This window comes from Tenebrio molitor, chromosome 9, assembly GCF_963966145.1.
Source record: "Tenebrio molitor chromosome 9, icTenMoli1.1, whole genome shotgun sequence".
In the NCBI taxonomy this organism is placed as follows: domain Eukaryota; kingdom Metazoa; phylum Arthropoda; class Insecta; order Coleoptera; family Tenebrionidae; genus Tenebrio; species Tenebrio molitor.
The window spans coordinates 11,362,670-11,381,842 of NC_091054.1; the positions used below are offsets into that span (position 1 = coordinate 11,362,670).

Here is a 19,173-nt window from a genome sequence, read left to right on the forward strand (position 1 = left end):
CGGTTCGGTGAATGCGGCGCTGCCTCAGCATCCATATCGGCTAATCAAGGGTTTCCGTTAGGATTTGAAAGTTTAATGCTATTACGTCGAAGTTTTAATAGGGGGTGCTTAGCTCCTCCACTTAATACTTATTACCTATTTAAACATTAAAAGCAATTTAAGTGTGGCAATATCTAACCCGCGCCATCATCCCTCGGACCGAAACTGCTCCCCCGAGATCGAAAAACTACACGGGGAGTAATTCCAATCCCACCCTTGACTTACTGGCGACTGGAAAACATCCCCGAAAAATTCCGTTATTATACGATGAGACACCGACGAAAAGCCACCCGGACCCGGACCGAGGGCAATTTTCCGCCAGATAGACTCGCGCAATTACTCCGCAGAGATTTTTTCTACCCATTCGAATGGTGACGAGTTCTTTGAACTCCGCAATGACGGAGGCCACCCTTATCAATTAACGAAGCGACGTCGCCGACCCGATTCTTTTTTTTTCCCTTACTTGATGTCTTCTATAGCCTCCAGACGTCATCCACATCCAATATAGGAAATGGGAGTTGGGATTTGGTTGTCGATGCGGACACCGCAGAGCACACGATTTTTTCTATCCAGCCATATAACCTCTTTCTTTGGCGTATTTTTACGCCGCCACCCACGCCCCGACGAAGATGAGAAAGAACGACGCCCGACCGAACAGATTTATCCCGCTGAAAAGAATTATCCTGACGGTTTCCCCATAATCATTACAATTATAACGGGCCGAGTCCGTGTCCGATCCAACTGAGAATTAGCAAAAGAAAGCTCATTAGGTTTTTGCCGTTGTAAACTGCGCTAATTGGCTCCCCTTCTTTTAAAGGAGTTTCTTTATTTCGCCAGAGTAATTGGGACTCGGACCTTTTCACAAACGCAAAACATGATTCTATATATTTTTCATCTGAATCTTTTATGGACCCGGAAACAAAAGAAATCTTCCTTTACGATTTCATTTGTTTAGTCTGCATCCACACAGAGTCGATATTTCTCTCAATACTCGATTATACTCGATTCTTTATCTTGGTGAGTGGTCTTAGGGAAATTTTCAACCGTCAAGTTGAATTTAGGAATTTTTGAAAGTTCCCATGGAAAAGTGCGTTGGTAGTTAAAAAATATTCAAATATTACAATAATGTACTTACACAGACGCCGCAAAGTCTTTCTATTTATTATTTTCCAGGTTAAATTCCTCATGATTCATATGCACCGAGACATAACCTCAAACGTGTCATCTTCATATCGCGTTGTTTTCTAATAACTTGCTTGGGAATTTCAAAATGTTCTATACCGGCCACACACTTTCTGGTCAGCGTGAAGTTGGTTTATAAACGACTCCATTATCAGATTCCGGTACCTTTCAATATTGATGGTATCATCAAAAACTACAGGCCCAATTGACCTTCACCAGGGTAAAGCACACCAGACACCAATTCGGATGGGATACAAAGACGTTTCCACCATTTCGTGAGGATTTTCCGCACTCCACACTCGCATTGTTTGGGAATTTGCATATCCTGTTAAGTAGAACCGCGCCTCATCGGTGAGGAAAGTTAAATTAAGTTGGTCGTTGCTATTTAACCATCGACAAGTTTGAGCTGACGATTTGCTTCCTTGCGAAAGAATGTCAAAAATTGACTTCTTCAAAGTTAAAAGTGGTTTCCGGAAAAGTTACTAGTAAAAATGTCTCGGTACATACATATTCGCCGGTGTAACAGATTCCTCACAAGAGAAATTAGAAATGTTACAAACATATTTTATTCTTAAACCGTCGATTAGATCTTTGTTGAATGTTTCCACTCTACTAATCCCTGAAAAATTCCCGACGATCCCAACGTGGGTGGGTGCCGGAATCACCCTTCCGTATGTAACGATCCTGGTTTCAGGAAATCCGACATCTGTGCATCGTCCTCGATAATGACGTCCCTCCTCGGCTAATTAGCTACGTTTCAGCTGAAGAGAATCTCCTGTGGGACGACGGTCGATCGAACAATCATGCAGCAGCAGCAGCAACGTCCGCATCTTTGAGGGGGCCCCGGCAATTTTCCGCGTCCCCAAACTCCACAATCTAGATATGAAATTCGCCGTCGAACAACTCTCTCCCATTATAATAATGAAGACGAGGAGTCCCCGACGAGTTCCATTCATTAGCTTCCAGATAACCGCCGCTGAACTTCCACCGTCGTTATCGTCGTCGACCGACAAACAGAAGACGTTTCGAGAACGCCGTCGAAGAATCACAGTCTTTACACCGAAAAAGGAGATCGATAACGCGCCCACTCATCTCTGGTACACGTCTATTTCCGTGATTAGAGACAAAATCGACACCGAAATGATGATCAACTGACTCTCGTGCTAATTTGCGAGATGAAAGCGTCGCCTCGGGCGCGGAAGCTTCGATCCTGTTATTTAACTCTTCGCATGGATACGCGATCAATTAAGATCACGCACGTGCCACAATTTCAAACAATCCAATTCCGACCAGTTCGGAATGGGGCGGCGCAATCACAACAAACCGGAGTTCTTCCGGTCGGTCCGGATCGATAGGCAAAAGATTCACAATCTCTTCAGCTATTCCGGACAAGATTGGAGGATTCTCTTAAATAACCGACGAAGCCGGTGCATAAGAAATCGACTGCAATCCAATAACGTAGCCGAGGGCAACAACACCTAAAAATACACCCTGTCAACGAAGGGTGGCGAACAAAAGCGAGAAAAAAACACAACGTGGAAATCGCAAGAAGACTTAAATGAGTTTCTATTAATAGTCGACGTTTTGATGAATGTATGCACTTGATTTACTAATGGTGCGTTCCGCACCAGCAGAGCTTGACGGTGTTATTTCTACAAGACCAGGGGCCTTAAAAGCTTTTTTCTTTGACGCACGCTTATAAAACGATACCACTCGTGAAGGTTATTAAAACATTACGTCGGATCACATCTCCAAGGACGTCGATTTGTGGGAGCGCCTCGGCGGGCGGCACCGTCCGCGCGTCCTTTTGTCGGGACCTCCGCGCCGGATTTCAATTAAAAACTGCACATCCGTTAACCCCGCGCGCTTCCACGTTTTATAAATAGAATTCAATCGAATGAAAATAACGACACGAGTCAAGCCGTCCGTATCAACACTTGTCCGGTTAATTAGACGGAATTGCTCGGACCAGATGTGCCGACCTTGATGGACGTCAATAGATACGCCGAGGGGGAAGAAGACAAACAGAAAAATAACACCCGGTCCTCGCGACCTCGGAGGCTTCCACCCCGCAGACGGTTCGGGGCGGATTCATCAAATTCATATTTGCCAAATTCCGGAGACAAAACAGAGACGTCGCCAGGTACCTAAGTCGTTTTTAATGGTCCCGATCAATCATCTCGACTGAACAATTGTATACGTTATTGATTCGCCATAACACAAACAAAACCCGACTCGTATTCCGTCGTCGTAAATCTGAATATCGTATTGTTTTCCGACGCTGCACCCCCGCTCAGGTCTGGCTTCTTCTACCAAGACCACGTTAAATTTTCGCACGACCAAAATTACACATTTACAAGTTAGTTGAAATTTTCTAAATCCTGAACAAAAATGTTATTTTTTCCTTCATTTATAAAATAATACCTACAGCATATCCCACTTCGATCGTTACATTATTTTTATTGGAAGGCAAAAAACGTATTTGACTCGAGACGATGCAACGACGCCGATATTTTCAGGGGATCGGCTTGCAGACATAGGTAATGGAGGCATTACCGGATTTTATTACGTATTCCGGAACACAACAAACAGAGCTGTAAAAAGGGACAGATACGGCCGGCCCCCGGCGAATTCACCATTTGCACTACGCATCCAACGAGTGCACAATAAAATTAAAGAAAACGACACGCCTATTGGGGAAAATTGCAAAGTCGAACTCAAAATGAATAAAACACTATAGAAGCGATTAACCTGACAGGTTCGAAGTTGTTCCGCAAAAACGGAAGTATTGAGACCGCCAAAATTAAAAAGAGTTCATCGTAAACAAGGACGTTATCAGGAAACAAGTTAAAAGTAAACTAAAGCTAAAATGAGCAAAAGAGGTAAAACTGTTTGTTTCACTTCAGAAAAGAGCAAAGCAGATTTGTCCGAGATTACAATTTTTGTAAACTGAACTTCTGAAACAGTTTACTGCGTTCGGGATAACAAGTGGAGATAAACAACTTTTGAAAAATATCACAAGACACAAGTTTAGTCTGCCACCGAAGAAATAACATTGAGTAAATGAATTTAAAAAATATGCGGAAATAGTTATTTGTACAACTAGTTATGAAAGTCCTACTTTTTTTCACGAATTTGCAGATTGAATCAAAGAAGTGAAAAAAAAAGAAACTTTCATAACGTGTTGTACACACTATTTTTTTGCATATCGATGTAAGTTGAGAAATTTGGTCCAAAAGAATTTATGAAACATTACAAAAAAAAAATTGTATGCTTTGACAATCATCTCCAAGGAGATGGAATAAAATGATGCAAAAAGTACAATTCGTTTCAATGTTGGCAATTCCATTTAAAACTGATCATTCTGGCTGCATTTCCATAGCAACGGCGCAGTGTTCCAACATAATTTCAGAATTTTTGACACTGGCAATTATTTACTAAATGAAACAGAGTTTACATACTTTCACTACGATTTTGCGTGTAAAAAAGTGCCACTTTCCTTACGATATGTAAAAAAATAATAAGCTATACATTGTATCGGGTGTTCATTTAAATTTATCCTCAAAGTTGGTGTCGAAGAGTCGATTGTGAACGCACCACTCGTCCGTCTGCACAGTAAAAACACAAACAACGCAAAAAGTGAGGTTAGATTTAAACAGCTGATCCGTGATCTGTAATTCGTGGTGCGTTCACAATCGACTCTTCAACGCCTACTTTGAGGATAAATTTAAATGAACACCCGATATTTCCACAGATAGAATCATATTTTTAAAATTATGTAACAAAATGCAACAAAAAGTACTAAAATCGATAAATCCATTATATTACTCTTAAATATGTATTTTAACGGGCTTGTATTCCTACGCTGGACATGCGTCGTTATGACAACTACAAAGCTTAACTTGAACTTGTACTTGACAAGTCTTTGAATTTATTTAAAAAGTTTTGTGTTGAACTAAAAAAAAACTGTAATGAACGTTGTAACGAGTCGAGTCTTAGATCACGGCGCCAGGGCTTTAATTATTAGCAGTTGGCAAAATATAGTATATTGGGATATAAGGATTAGTAAGTGCATTATAACAGAATCGAGAAAGAGTTTCCGAAATTCACAATCGCTTATACGAAAAAAAGGCTTCCAAGTAATTTTTTGACAGGAATATTTTGATGTCATTAATGAGTAATGACTTACCTCAGTAGGTATCGGTGTCGTTATTCACTTACAGCATTAGGGTTGTTAAGTTCAACTTTCAGAATGTGTCAACAATAATTGTAAGTACATACATACAGTGTGGAATAAAATGATTTACATCTTGTTACCTTTGCATTACCCTAGAAAGCTTAACCTCAAAATATTCCAAAATTCCAAATGTGATTTATTGCGAAGGGATGATGTGAATGCAAAGTAGAGATTGAAATTAAAAAGGAGCTAACAAAAGCAAGTCACAGCTAGTGTTGAAAGTGGCCACCAACGTTTGTTAATTCAATTTAGTAAATTGTAACAATTGTCAATTCGATTGATGACATTTATTGACAGAACTAATAGTTCGGCACTTCGAAAAAAAAAGTAGAGCGGTACAGGAAAATTTACATGTGCGAAAATTCCAAAGGTAACTAGATGTAAATCATTTTATTCCACACTGTAGTTATAACAACACGATTGCGCGAAAAACATTATTGATGTTATCCTTAATTACCTGTGAGAAATTTCGATACAAATCTTTGGTTTTTTGAAATTTAGGATTAGTCAATCAGGTTGGTTCGTACTGCAACACAATGTCCTACTCTGCAACCGTGCGAAATGGCATAGTCAGTTCTAAATCTCAGATTTATTGTAAAAAAAAGTCCGTACGAATCAATCAAGAGTCGATTTTTGTTTCTCATGTTCAACCGGCCTACCAAATTTCCTTGATTATACGGCGCGAGGATAACAAACAACTTTTGCTTTTCTTATCATTTCTAAAACAACCGACATAGTACATCTAGGTATGGTCCATACTGACAGCAGGACATTTTGTATTATAATTTACCTACAATTCGACACAAACAAGTTCAAATCGTTATTTGTATAACAAGGCTGCGAAATCATTCTTTAACGTACCGAGAGAAAAATTGTCGCCGAGGTCGCTTGCGGCCGAGGCAGAACAATCTCGAGGATGTTAAAGGATTTCGCGGCCAAGGTGTACACAACATGTTTTATGCAACCGAAAAGTTATAAGTATTAGATATAAAATGAACATGTAAAATTTACTTCACTGTCAATAAAGACATTTAAATTCGACTTGCATGTCGCTACGGAAATTACATAAATAAAACAATTCATTTTGCAAATAATCGTAAAAAAGTCGGAAGAGAATTGTAGTGAAAGTGATGAAAAAGCTAAACGCCAGTCTTACATGTGTTAGCATTTTTTTTAAGAAAAGCTGAAATGGAACGGCCACGCTTGCCAATAATTTAGTTACGCAAGAATTCCACTCTTCAGCAGCCTAATAAAAATGTATTTAAAAATGTATTAATAGAAATGTATCAAGTAGGGAAAACAAAGGAACCAGTGCTGACCTAATATGGATTATTATTCATTCAATCACGAGCTTTCGTTGTAGTTTGCAGATTTTCAATAAACTCTTTAAAAGTGTTTGATTATTTTACTGTCATTGATTTTTTTTTTTGAATAAGAGTGCTCACAGAGCAGCGGTGGGATTGTGATCTCTTGCCATCGAAGTGAGTGGTGATTGATTGTTGTCGGTGTTATCAAATTGTACGAAGATGCAAGACCGTCGCGACGGCCGCGAGAAGCGACGACGGCTCGATAAAGATCAGCCGCGTAGAGAAATGTCTCCCTGGACTCCACCGCGTCCTACGTCCGGAAGCGTGATCGCTAGCACTTCCGAGGAGCGGATTGGGCACTTAGAACAATTAGTGGATGAATTAAAAATGCGCAATAATTTATTGGAACAAAGAAGTTTCCAGTTCGCGTTCGGTTCAGAAAAATTTAATTGTGTGCCGCGTTTTGAGCCAGGAATTCCGAATTTGACGGCTGTGCAGTGGATCTATAAGATCGAACAAATGGCAGCGTCAAGTGGCTGGAATGAGGCAACAAAAATAAGTTATATGCAGAGTCGTTTAGACGGACTTGCAAAAAGATGGTACGATAGTCTTCCTAAATATGACTATAGTTGGGAGGAATGGAAAAGAAAAATTCTGCAAGCATTCCCAGACCATCGTGATTTTGCAACTTCTTTGCGAACAATGTTGGCTAAAAAGAAAGATGCAACTGAATCCTGGAGCCAATATTATTTCAGCAAGATGGAACTTATTCGAGCATGTGAATTATCGGAGAAACAAGCTGTTTCTTGTGTAATTGATGGTATATCGAATGACATAATACAAACGGGCGCTCGTGCAGGCCGTTACGAAACCCCAGAAGCACTTTATTCTTCCTTTTTGTCAACTCTGGTAGCTCAAAGTACTGAAGGGCAACGAGAACAACAAACTTTGCAGAAAATAAGACCAACGTTTAGAGACTATAAGAGCAGACGGGAAGAACGAAATTTTCGAACGGGTACTTCGTTTCCGCGCTATAAACCAAAGTGTTATAATTGTCACGAAGTTGGACATTTGGCCAGTGCGTGTTCAAGACCCAAAATGGAGTGTTCAAAATGTAAAAGGTTAGGTCACATAAGTATAAACTGTCGCAAAAATACCGAGAAAATTGCGGGAAATGTGACCTGCAAAATTGTTGGTGATGATAACCAAGCGTATTGTACTCCATGCTTGTTAAATGGGCAAAGATTTTTGGGTTACGTGGACACGGGATGTGGAGGAGTAATTATCCGACAAGATGTAGCGGACAATTTGCGACTTGAAATTGAGAAAACTTCTGTTGTTGTTTATGGCTATAACAACACTGAAACCAAGGTTTTGGGAACAGTCAACGTGACTTTACAAGTGGACCTGGCCAAGGCGGAAGTACAAGCTTTGGTGGTGGAAAATTGTGTCCAAGCTTATCCAGTGCTGATCGGGCAAGAATTTCTCAATAAGGATAAAATTTTGGTAGCACGAAAGGATGAGATTCGCATCTTGGAGGACAGTCAAGGTGCCTTACCAGGTTTAGATGAGATTCCGATGCGAAAAATCGCCATCATAGCCGACGAAGATGTAGAAGTGCAGCCAAAATCGATGGGTTACGTACCGGTGACGAATCGGCAAGAGTATGATGGCGAAGTTTATATTGAAGGTCAGGTAAGAAGTTTACCATTAAGAGAGCATCTTATCGTTAGATGTGTAAGTCGAGCGCAAGAAGGTTGCGTGGGAGTTTATAATGTTTCTGATTTGCCTGTCGTTTATCGTAAGGGTCAAATTGTAGCCCGCGGTGTTGTTTGTGAAGGGTCTATAATCCATCATGATGACGAAAGTAAAAGAAGTCGAGTATTATCAGTAACGTGTCCTGTGGATAGGAAGCTATTCACTTTTGATGATATAAACCCATTAGTTTCCCCGTTATTAGCTGAAGATGTTAAAACTCGTTTATTGGACTTATTAAATGAATATCGTGATTGTTTTGCGACAACAACTGGCGAATTGGGCAAATGTAAAGAGGTGGAAATGGAAATTAATTTGAAAGATGATGAACCTGTAACATACCGTCCTTATAGATTATCTTATGCTGAAAGACAACACACACGTGACATTATAAATGATTTGCTTAAGAATGACATTATTCAAGAATCAAATTCACCATACGCTAGTCCAATATTATTGGTTAAAAAGAAAGACGGTGATACGCGACTATGTGTCGATTTTCGAAAACTTAATGCGAAAACAATTAAAGACAAACATCCTCTACCTCATATTGAGGAACACCTCGACAGATTAAAGGGTTGTGAGTATTTTACAAGTCTTGATCTCGCAGCTGGGTATCATCAAATAGCTATGGCGGAAGAATCTGTCCCCAAGACCGGATTCGTCACTCCGGACGGTCATTACGAGTATGTACGTATGCCCTTTGGGTTAGTTAACGCCCCTGCGGTATTTCAAAGGGCCATTAATAAAGTCTTAGGACCCTTACGGTTTAATGTAGCCATGGCCTACATGGATGACGTTTTAATACCGTCAAAAGATATCGAAGAAGGTTTAAGTTTTCTAAAACAAGTTCTAAGCGTGTTTAGAGAGTCAAACCTTGCAATTAAATTGACAAAGTGTTTATTTTTCCAACAAAAACTAGAGTATTTAGGTCATGAAATTAGTGCTCAAGGCATAAAACCAGGGACGCGAAAGACAATTGCAATTGAACAATTTCCTAGACCCAAAACGGTACATGAAATACGTCAGTTTATAGGGCTTGCCAGTTATTTCCGTAAATATATCGCGAATTTCGCGGTGATAGCTTCGCCTTTAACGCAGTTAACAAGAAAAGATGTTCCGTTTGTGTGGCATGAAGAACAGGAAGCGGCTTTCAACCTCCTCAAAAATAAATTGACGAGTCGACCAGTATTAGCGATCTATGATGCAGAAGCACATACCGAGGTACATACAGATGCGTCGAAAAAGGGTTTCGGTGGTATTTTATTACAGAAACAACAAGATAACTCTTTAAGACCAGTAAAATTCTTTAGTAGAAAAACCAGCAAGGAGGAACAACGGTATCACTCCTACGAGTTGGAAACACTCGCCGTTGTTAGCTCATTACTTCATTTTCGTGTGTATTTAATCGGTATTAAATTCACGGTTATAACTGATTGCAATGCGTTACGTACGGCATTAACGAAGCGTGATCTGATCCCAAGAATCGGACGATGGTGGTTGCAACTTTCGGAGTTCGATTTCTCGGTTGAATATCGGTCTGGTACGTCCATGCCACACGTGGATGCGTTGAGTAGAAATCCAGTGTTGAATGATGTTCAAAATTTAGATCGTATTCCAGTTTTGACGGTAAATGTTGTCGAGGACGATTGGATATTATCGGCTCAGCTGAATGATGATAGATGTAAATATGTACTGGAAGTGTTGACTCGTTCACCGGTTGACGCTGAAGAACGAGATCTTCATAAACAATTTAAAATACGGCAGCACCGCCTTTATCGGCAAACTGAAAATGGATTACGTTGGGTCGTTCCAAAACTAGCACGTCGGCAAATTCTCCGGTACTATCACGACGAAATGGGTCATTTTGCTCTCGATAAAACGTTAGAAATAATTAGTAAATCTTATTGGTTCCCGGGGATGAGACGTTATGTCACAAAATATATCGCCAATTGTTTGAATTGTTTATATAACAAAAAACCAACGGGAAAGAAACCGGGGTTATTACATCCGATCCCAAAGAATTCAACGCCATTTGATACCATACATATCGATCATTTAGGACCTTTTGTGAGTAGCACTAAAAAGAATAATTATTTATTGGTGATTACAGAGGCTTTTACAAAATTCATTTTGCTCAAAGCAGTACAAAGTACCAAAGTGGGTCCTGTACTTTGTTTTCTGACAACAGTTATAGATATGTTTGGTGTACCTAAACGTATCATCTCAGATCGAGGTTCATGTTTTACCTGCAAAAAGTTTGTAGATTTTTGTAATGAGTTAGGGATAAAATCGGTTTTAAATGCCACAGCAACTCCTAGGGCAAACGGCCAGGTAGAGCGAATGAATAGTACAATCCTACACTCTTTGGCTAGTTCCTTAGAGGAAGGCGAAGACAAGTGGGATCGAAATGTGTCAAAAATTCAATTTGCTTATAACTCGACTATAAATAAGACAACCGGAAAAAGTCCGTACGAATTAATGATGGGTTATAGACCGCGAAATAAAGGCGATGCATTTGTAACAAATGAGTTAGATGCAGATGTTACCGTAAAGGCAGGGCCATCAGATATCCAAGAAATTCGTAACGATGCGAATGTAAGAATTGTGACAGAGCAAGCGAAGGCTAAGCAACGTTTTGACGCAAAACGAAGAATAGCTCCTAAATACGATGTGGGTCAACAAGTTGTGATCCTCAAGAACGTTGGACCAAATGATGGGAAAAGCAAAAAGTTGCTTCCAAAGTATGACGGTCCTTTTATAATTAAAGAGGTGTTGCAACACGATAGGTATGTCATCGAGGATATACCAGGCACGACGCGTGCAAATAAGTTTTATCGGGGTGTATGTTCGGTTGATAAGATCAAACCGTACCCTAAAGTCACCGCTGACGATGATAATGACGATGAAGGTAGTGTATCAGGTGATGTCGAAAAGTTTGACTAAAGATGCACTAACGAAACCGTTTAAGAAATGGTGATAAATCAATGACGTATTGATCGAGAACTGTTAACGTAATGGTATAATCGCTAAAGAGTGATTGTATGTTAAGTAATAACGAAAAAGTCGTTAAAAGCAGGCTGATCAAAGTGACCAGCAAATGACATAGTTGTGTTCATGTTTTAGGTGGGCAGATACCCGCGAGGACGCTGGGTTATGTAGCATGGCCGAATCTGTTAGCATTTTTTTTAAGAAAAGCTGAAATGGAACGGCCACGCTTGCCAATAATTTAGTTACGCAAGAATTCCACTCTTCAGCAGCCTAATAAAAATGTATTTAAAAATGTATTAATAGAAATGTATCAAGTAGGGAAAACAAAGGAACCAGTGCTGACCTAATATGGATTATTATTCATTCAATCACGAGCTTTCGTTGTAGTTTGCAGATTTTCAATAAACTCTTTAAAAGTGTTTGATTATTTTACTGTCATTGATTTTTTTTTTTGAATAAGAGTGCTCACACATGGAAACTCTGATTTGTATCAAATATTCAAATGACGTTTACTTTAATGGCCGTCGTTAAAAGCAACGGCCGAGAATTTGAATTTCGCGTCCTGTCTTAGGTACGCGAAGTGCACGTTTCGCGTACGGTTGCACAAAAAATGTTTTACATTAATAATAAATTATTATAGCGGGGCGAGAGTGTGCGACGACGACTCTGACGCGATAATTGTTCTCCTTTGAAATAGCTTCACTCTTCGACCTTACTTTATAAACCAGCTCCTCGTTATTTCATCACACGTTCTCTATTTTCCGCATTACGGCACAATTCGCAGTAAAATTATCGAGTCACATTGCAATTTGCCGAAACTTAAAATGGTTACAGAAAACGCCCCGCCAATTCTCAAAATAAATCACGTTTTAATGAGAACGAAATGGACATCAGAAACTCGACTTGCGAAAACAAACCATTCCGTGTAAATAAATCACACATACACATAAACATGCACACACACACACGTTATTGTCGTGGGTGGACCGCGTCCCTCGCCACTTTAATATACTTTGGGATAATAATTTCCTTTGGCTCTGAATGTCCCCCTGGAATTACGATGGAAGAAAAGACATAATCCTTGTTTCGAGCGCGATGGCCGCCTTATCGATCGACCGATGGAGTGAGGGTGGTGCGCGACCGGGAAGTCCGGACGGGGTGAAGATCCGGAATCCTTCCGGATTAATTATGCTTCAGGTTGTCGTCGAGTGTCCGCGACGTTCCGGTCACCGGAATGCCTTAATGCCAGACATACTTTCCGTGAGATAACGGTTGTAAACGGACGAAGGGCACACCAGGGTCCAGTCCCACAGCTCGACCCAGGCCAGAAAATGGCCACGTAATAGCAATAGCTTTCAGGTGATAACGCAAAAAGTGCACTGGAATGTGTAGTTCCTTGCACAAACTACTCCGCCTTAGAGACAATTCAAACACGTCAATCTGTCAAACGTCGTCTTTCATCGGCGCTTCTCGATCTTTGATCACAACACGATCCAGACTCCTCCCGCGTAACAACTTAATTGAAAAGCGTCCGGTTTCACAACCGGGATCTCGTTTCGGGACTCACCTAACGTTTGATGGAAGATCTTGTCGAAGTTCACCTCGTTCTTCTTCTCCAGATACTTGTGCATCACGCTGCGAACGCTGCAACAAAAACGGCAAATCACTTTTCGCGCAACCAACAAATCCAAAAAACAAAATAACATCTTTATTACGTCAGTTCGAACGACGCGCGTCTCCCCTCACCCCCTGCCTCGGAAGATTAACACTTTTCCACCACCAATAAGTGGAGTGGAGCCTTTCCATTCGCCGTTTTTAAACATTAAACTTTAATTGCAAATGGTTCCAACAAAAAAAAACTTTCGACGGAGGCGAGATAAAAGCGACTCCTATTCCGACCAGCGTCGTAAAACAAACCGCTCCAAGCAAAAAGAAGAGAAAAAGGTCAAAGGACTTCTTTCTCTCTGGAAAAAATTCGCCACACGTCCGCGTCTCCGAATCGATCGGAAGTGGCGCAATAAATAAACGTATCGACCGTATTTAAACACTGCAACGAAGAGCCCAAGCACAAGTTCTTCGGCTTCTTTTTTTTTTTTTTTGTTTGCCGAACGCAGGCATAACGCCAAGAAACGGACGCTTCTACTGTTACGCAACGGTTTCGGAACCAATCGGGCGCGAAATCACGAATTAAAACGGGGCAGAGATGAGGCCGACCCTTTCGACATCCTCGGAAGCGCCTCATGTTGGGCGCCAAATTGGAAGAAGAACAGAAGAAACGGCGCGGTGCCACGTGAGCTTCCATTGAAGAATGTCGGACGGCCTTGACGACCTTTGACTTACACATCTGGAAACGTTTGGAATTTGGAATGTTAAGAGGTAAGCCGGCATAATATAATCTGTTTGACGTACGCGCCCCGCCACCGAAGATGAATATAATGAAATACAACATTGCCATTTGTAAGTCAATGCTATTGTTGACGTCATTCGAGACACCTCCAATGTTACGAAAGGTGCACGACACACCGGGCGGGCTACGCTTCCCGGTGCACGTTTTCAAGTTTCGGCGCATTTCTCCGTGTCATCTCTGTTTTTTTTTATCCCCCTACCGAATTAAAAAGACGCGCAGGTGTATACATGAAATATGCATACCGGTCGACCTGCGACTCGCAAAAGTCACTTGGCTTCTCGATGCGGCGGCCGTTTTTCACGGCCGGATCCGCCAAAGACTCACATTACCCTACTGGAATAATGTAATTACGAGCGATCGGTAAAAAACGCAGCACCCCCCTTGCGCCAGCATCCTCTTTCGTGCATTTTATTTTTCGAACATCAAACGCGGAATTCGATTAGGGCCGCCATCAAAGTCGGCCGGCGCGGTTTCATCTCGTATTATCATCCGAAGGGAAAGAAGATGTGCCCGTTCCTCTCCACCCTAAATTACCTTTTGCTGTTTGGCCCGAATGAAATAATTGCCGTCGAAAATCGTCCGCTAAAACTCCGAGAGGAAAAAAGATATTCTCGAGTTCGGCACGACGGCACGGCCTTCCCTGGTGCGAACATCCCGGAGACTTTTCAATCGAAATAATCGACACGGTGATACTAACAAAGAAATTCCTGGAACATCTCGAAAACGAAAACAAACGGCCCCCCGGGTGCTATTTCTGGACACGCACACGCCGGATTGTTTAGATTAGAACGAGTAAACCGTGGGGCAACGCCGTCTCATCTTCGTAGAGTCTCGAATCGAACGAATTTACGATAAGCTGCGGCTTTTAAATGCGAAAACCGCACCGAACTCTCAGGACCATCCATGTACGTTGTCGCAACTGGACCTGGCAAACGAGAGTCTTTGATTAGGCCACCTAATTCGGCGACATCCAACGACTACTTCACTCTCAAATCTCACAAACGACACACGATTCTTTAATTTGCTAATTTATTGTTAACGACAATAACACAAGTGATGACTGAAACCGTAATTATGGAGCTCGATAGGGAACAGGCAAATTGTTATTGCAACCTTTCCCATCAAACAGGCAAAAAAGTATCGTCGAATTGCAGATGAGCCAGCCACCAGGCTGCGGAGACGTGACGTGATTTACCACCTTTGCAAAACACAAAGATGAAAGGACCAGCCGAGCACAGGTCGCCCCCAGAACCGCACCGAATTAATATTTCGCAGGAATTTCCTTGGAAATATTTATTATGGTAACCACGCAAAATAAACAATAAGCACATCAATCAAATATAAATAAACAAAAAACTAATTTGTACTCGGATGGTCCTTGTACAAGGAGGAACGTTTAACGTTGCAGTAAATAACTGAGAGGTAGGTAATACTAAATTGACAACATTAAAACGGACGTTTCATTATAACGATGATATAAACAGATAAATGCGCTATTTCTCTGTTAATATGTAAAATAAAACCCAAAGTACTCCGGAAAATTGGACAGTTAGTTTAACAATATGATTGCAGGAAGCAGTTTTCGTGCGAGACAAACCTAAGGATTCGATCGGACCGCCCCTCAAGAAGGGAAGATTGGCCGGAACAAAATTATAATATAAAAAAAAATCTAAAGAAAATCACCTCGCCCGTTAAAATTAGTCGAGAGGGTTAAATTCGCAACGAATACTTTTAACGACGCCGTCCAACGTCGTTAATTGAGTTTTCAAATTATGTTATTGATTTAGCAAAACAAACGTTCGCAAACAAACATAAAGTAGGGACCAATAAAGTTTATTGTGGCTCTATTTACAAGACTAATTGGATGTAAGTTACAATTTTCTTCAGCTTCAAATCGCACATTACACGTTCCAATTATAGATCCGATGGGCGGTGCGGTTTTCCGTTGGAAAAATTTCACCAGATCGTCGCCGGTGCTGATTCGATCTAAAACAGCAAATTAATTAGATTGTCGACGATTTGCTGATTTTTTTCAACAACAGAAAACGACATCGTTTTCGTGAGGAAATACTTGCGAGAATTAATTTTGTTCAAGCCGCGCTCAAACAAAATCGTGAAGATATCTGGATATACAACATAATTACCATAATATTTGCACTTGCATATTCATAATTATGTACAAACAAGCAGCGAAAACATCAGAGGAACGTTGGACGGTGACGTGTAACAGATTCACACGGATTCTCGTGAAATCGCTCACAAATAAAGAAAACAGAGACCACACCTGTTCGTGAACCGAACGAAAATCAGTTTCCACCATTTCACACATCCAGCCAAAAATCACTCCTGACCAATTTTGTTTATTACGATCCAGGTGTGCAAGAAAAATAGGGTGTGAATATGTGGATCGGAATGGTGCAATCTTTTCTTCTACGCCCGGCACGGACGGTATAATTTGATTTTTTTTGACTGGTTAGCGGAAAACTAATACGTTTTGCAGCAATTTTTAAACAAGTACAGATAAGACGTAGCTTCATTATTTTTGTTGTCATTTCAATTCAAGTTAAAAAAATACTCAGGCCGCGTTTATTCATTTCTACAATTTTCATACTTGGTCTTCTTAAATGAGATGAATCACATTGTTGACTGAATTATTTGTGCTTAAATGTAATCTTAATGTGTTCATTTCAATTTCTCCTCAAAATTAGCATTGAAGAGTCGATTGTGAACGCACCACCCGTCAGTCTGCACAATAAAAACACAAACAACGCAAAAAGTGAGGTTAGATTTAAACATTTGATCCGTGATCTGTAATCCGCGTCATTATTCTGGGTTTTTTTGTGGCAAAAACTTTGGATACCTTAAGACTAGCGCTTTTTTTTAACACTATGCGGAAGTTAGATTTATCATTTTAATCCGGAGAACCGAATAAATTTTTTTATTAAACAACTCTTAATTCGTGTGATTATGTTTCAAAATTTAGCAATACATATTGTTATTGAACCACATTGGGCCGTTATTAAAGTTACCGTTAGATTAAAGTAAACATAAAACGATATAGATTTATGCAATATTATAACCTGCGATAAAAGAGATGAATTCGTCACCATCGTAATTAGAGTCATGATTAAATTTAATAAGGGTGTCATGATACGGCCCATTGATTTTGCATAGATCAAACCAATCAACAGCTTTATATCATAGCAACTATGTACAACATTGTTATATAGCAATATCGGTAAATTTTAAAACAGAATTGCACCATTTACGTACTTGAGAGATAATAAAACTAAAAATAAATAAACTTACGCCGCGCCGTCATGAAAAAATCTAGTTATTATGTTGTACACACATTAACACACCCGAATGTCGTACATACGTACACACCGAGATTACAAGAAATAATCACCTAAACAAAAATCTATAGGTACATAAAAAATATACAGGGTGGATGACAGATCTCAACGCGTCGGTTTCTACATATACAGGGTGTTTGAAAATTGCTAGTACAAAAAAAAACTGTGGCATCTGGAAGCCCTAAGAAATCCAAGAAACCAATTTTTAATTTTTTAAAACAAAAGGGATAAAGTAACCCTATTCCTGCATATTCTACGCCTCAGGCGGGGCAATATTTTTTAAACCTTGGTAACCAAGCGTGATGATCGTAGTGATAATGAAGAACTATACAACAATATGAAAAATTTATATTTTTTTGCAAGATCTTGGCAACCACAGATTGACAGTTTAAGAACATCAAATTTTTTATTTCGTTATTGCTTAACAACGTGAAGTGTCTTTTTAAAATACCTTAACTCAGTGGTGCACTAACAATTTTAACCCAATTTTTAGTAATTTTTATCTCGAAAACTAGAGGATTTTTATTAGAATTTTCTTTTGCCGATGACTTCAACTCACCATCACCAATTACCAGGTTTTTTTTGTACTAGCAATTTTCAAACAGCCTGTATAATCGAAATGGGTTGACAAATACTACATTGTGACCTATTAATACAATTTCACGGTTTACTACATTTTAACAGCGATCGTCAACTTTTTATTTTTAATTGTGTGGACTGCTGTGCAGAAAAATCGCGTACACCTATTTTTCGCTGTGTTAAGTCGGTCTATATTGGTATTGACTTTTTTGTTTTGTGAGTGTTAAACAACTATGTACTTCATTTTCCTAATAACAAATAAAATTGTAACAATCTCACTGACAGTTTATAACCTATTTACAAAAATAATGTCAAAATCCACATTTACAAAATACACAAAATACTCGAAATCTTGATAGCTTGATTTTTTTAAATGTACGCGATTTTTTTGCACAGCAGTGTACACTTCTGTGCAATAAAATTAAGCACATCAAATATTTTATGCTTTAAACGGAACATGAGGAAATTCCTAGCAACAAAAATATTTATGTATGTAAATTAGTCAATTTTTTTAGGAATGTCATGTCGCGTCATTTAGACAACAATTCAAAAATGTTTTCAAATGTTTTATCAATTACAATAGACCCGTATTATACAACTAAAATATTGTGAAAAATAGTCTTGTGCTTAATTTGATTGCATAGAAGTGTACGTCTGATTTTTTTAAAATGCTTTCAATATATTATCAATCATTAATAGTTATTTAATAAACTAATTTGTTAATGAAGGCGATTAATAATCGAAACTGTTTAAAGCACGAACGAGTGTAGCGAGTGAGTGCCTTTAATAGTTGAGATTATTAATCGCCCATTAACAAACGAGTTGATTACAAAATTTTTTCGTTGACCGCAAACTTTATTTTTTTGTGACAAAATTTCAAATTGAAGCCAAATCAAAACCAATTTTATCTTTTTCGATAAAGATGAGACCTTATAAAATACCTTCATCCTTTTTTTGTCCTCGGGGTAGGCCATTTTTAAATTTTTCAACACATTCTATTCACTTTACCACAAAGAGTGTCAGAAGACGTCAACTCCATTCACATTCAATTTCACGAAAAAATCACGGTTGCTGAGAAAACCTACTTACCGGCAATTCTTAAGATGTTAGTAACAATTAATCGAATGTGCACAAATTCCACCCAACATATTTCTCAACGCAAGAATGGATGTTACAAGAACTGCCTGCAATGTGCCTTGAAAATCAAGGATGTCAGTTTGAACACTTGAGAAATGAACACATTTTTAATTGATATTTTAATGTCATTCATTTTTTAATTTACATTAATTGTTTTCCATATTTTTAACTTATGATTTTACT

At 39.4% G+C, this 19,173-nt stretch overlaps 1 protein-coding gene and 1 long non-coding RNA gene across 4 annotated transcripts in view; one reads left to right on the top strand and one right to left on the bottom strand.

The window, feature by feature from the left end:
• Positions 1 to 19,173, bottom strand: part of Gprk1 (G protein-coupled receptor kinase 1) — a 61,974-nt gene that overhangs the window by 39,488 nt on the left and 3,313 nt on the right. For 2 of the 3 annotated variants that reach the window (XM_069058267.1, XM_069058268.1), the window contains exon 2: positions 13,079 to 13,155. In XM_069058267.1, coding sequence (XP_068914368.1) covers positions 13,079 to 13,155 — 77 coding nt within the window. Of the gene's footprint in view, positions 1 to 13,078; positions 13,156 to 19,173 lie in introns of those variants that run through there. The other variant, XM_069058269.1, reaches the window with a different exon arrangement.
• LOC138138396 (uncharacterized) lies at positions 10,879 to 11,930 on the top strand. The gene is made up of 2 exons (XR_011162022.1): positions 10,879 to 11,562; positions 11,647 to 11,930. It is a non-coding gene; the product is annotated as an uncharacterized lncRNA (long non-coding RNA).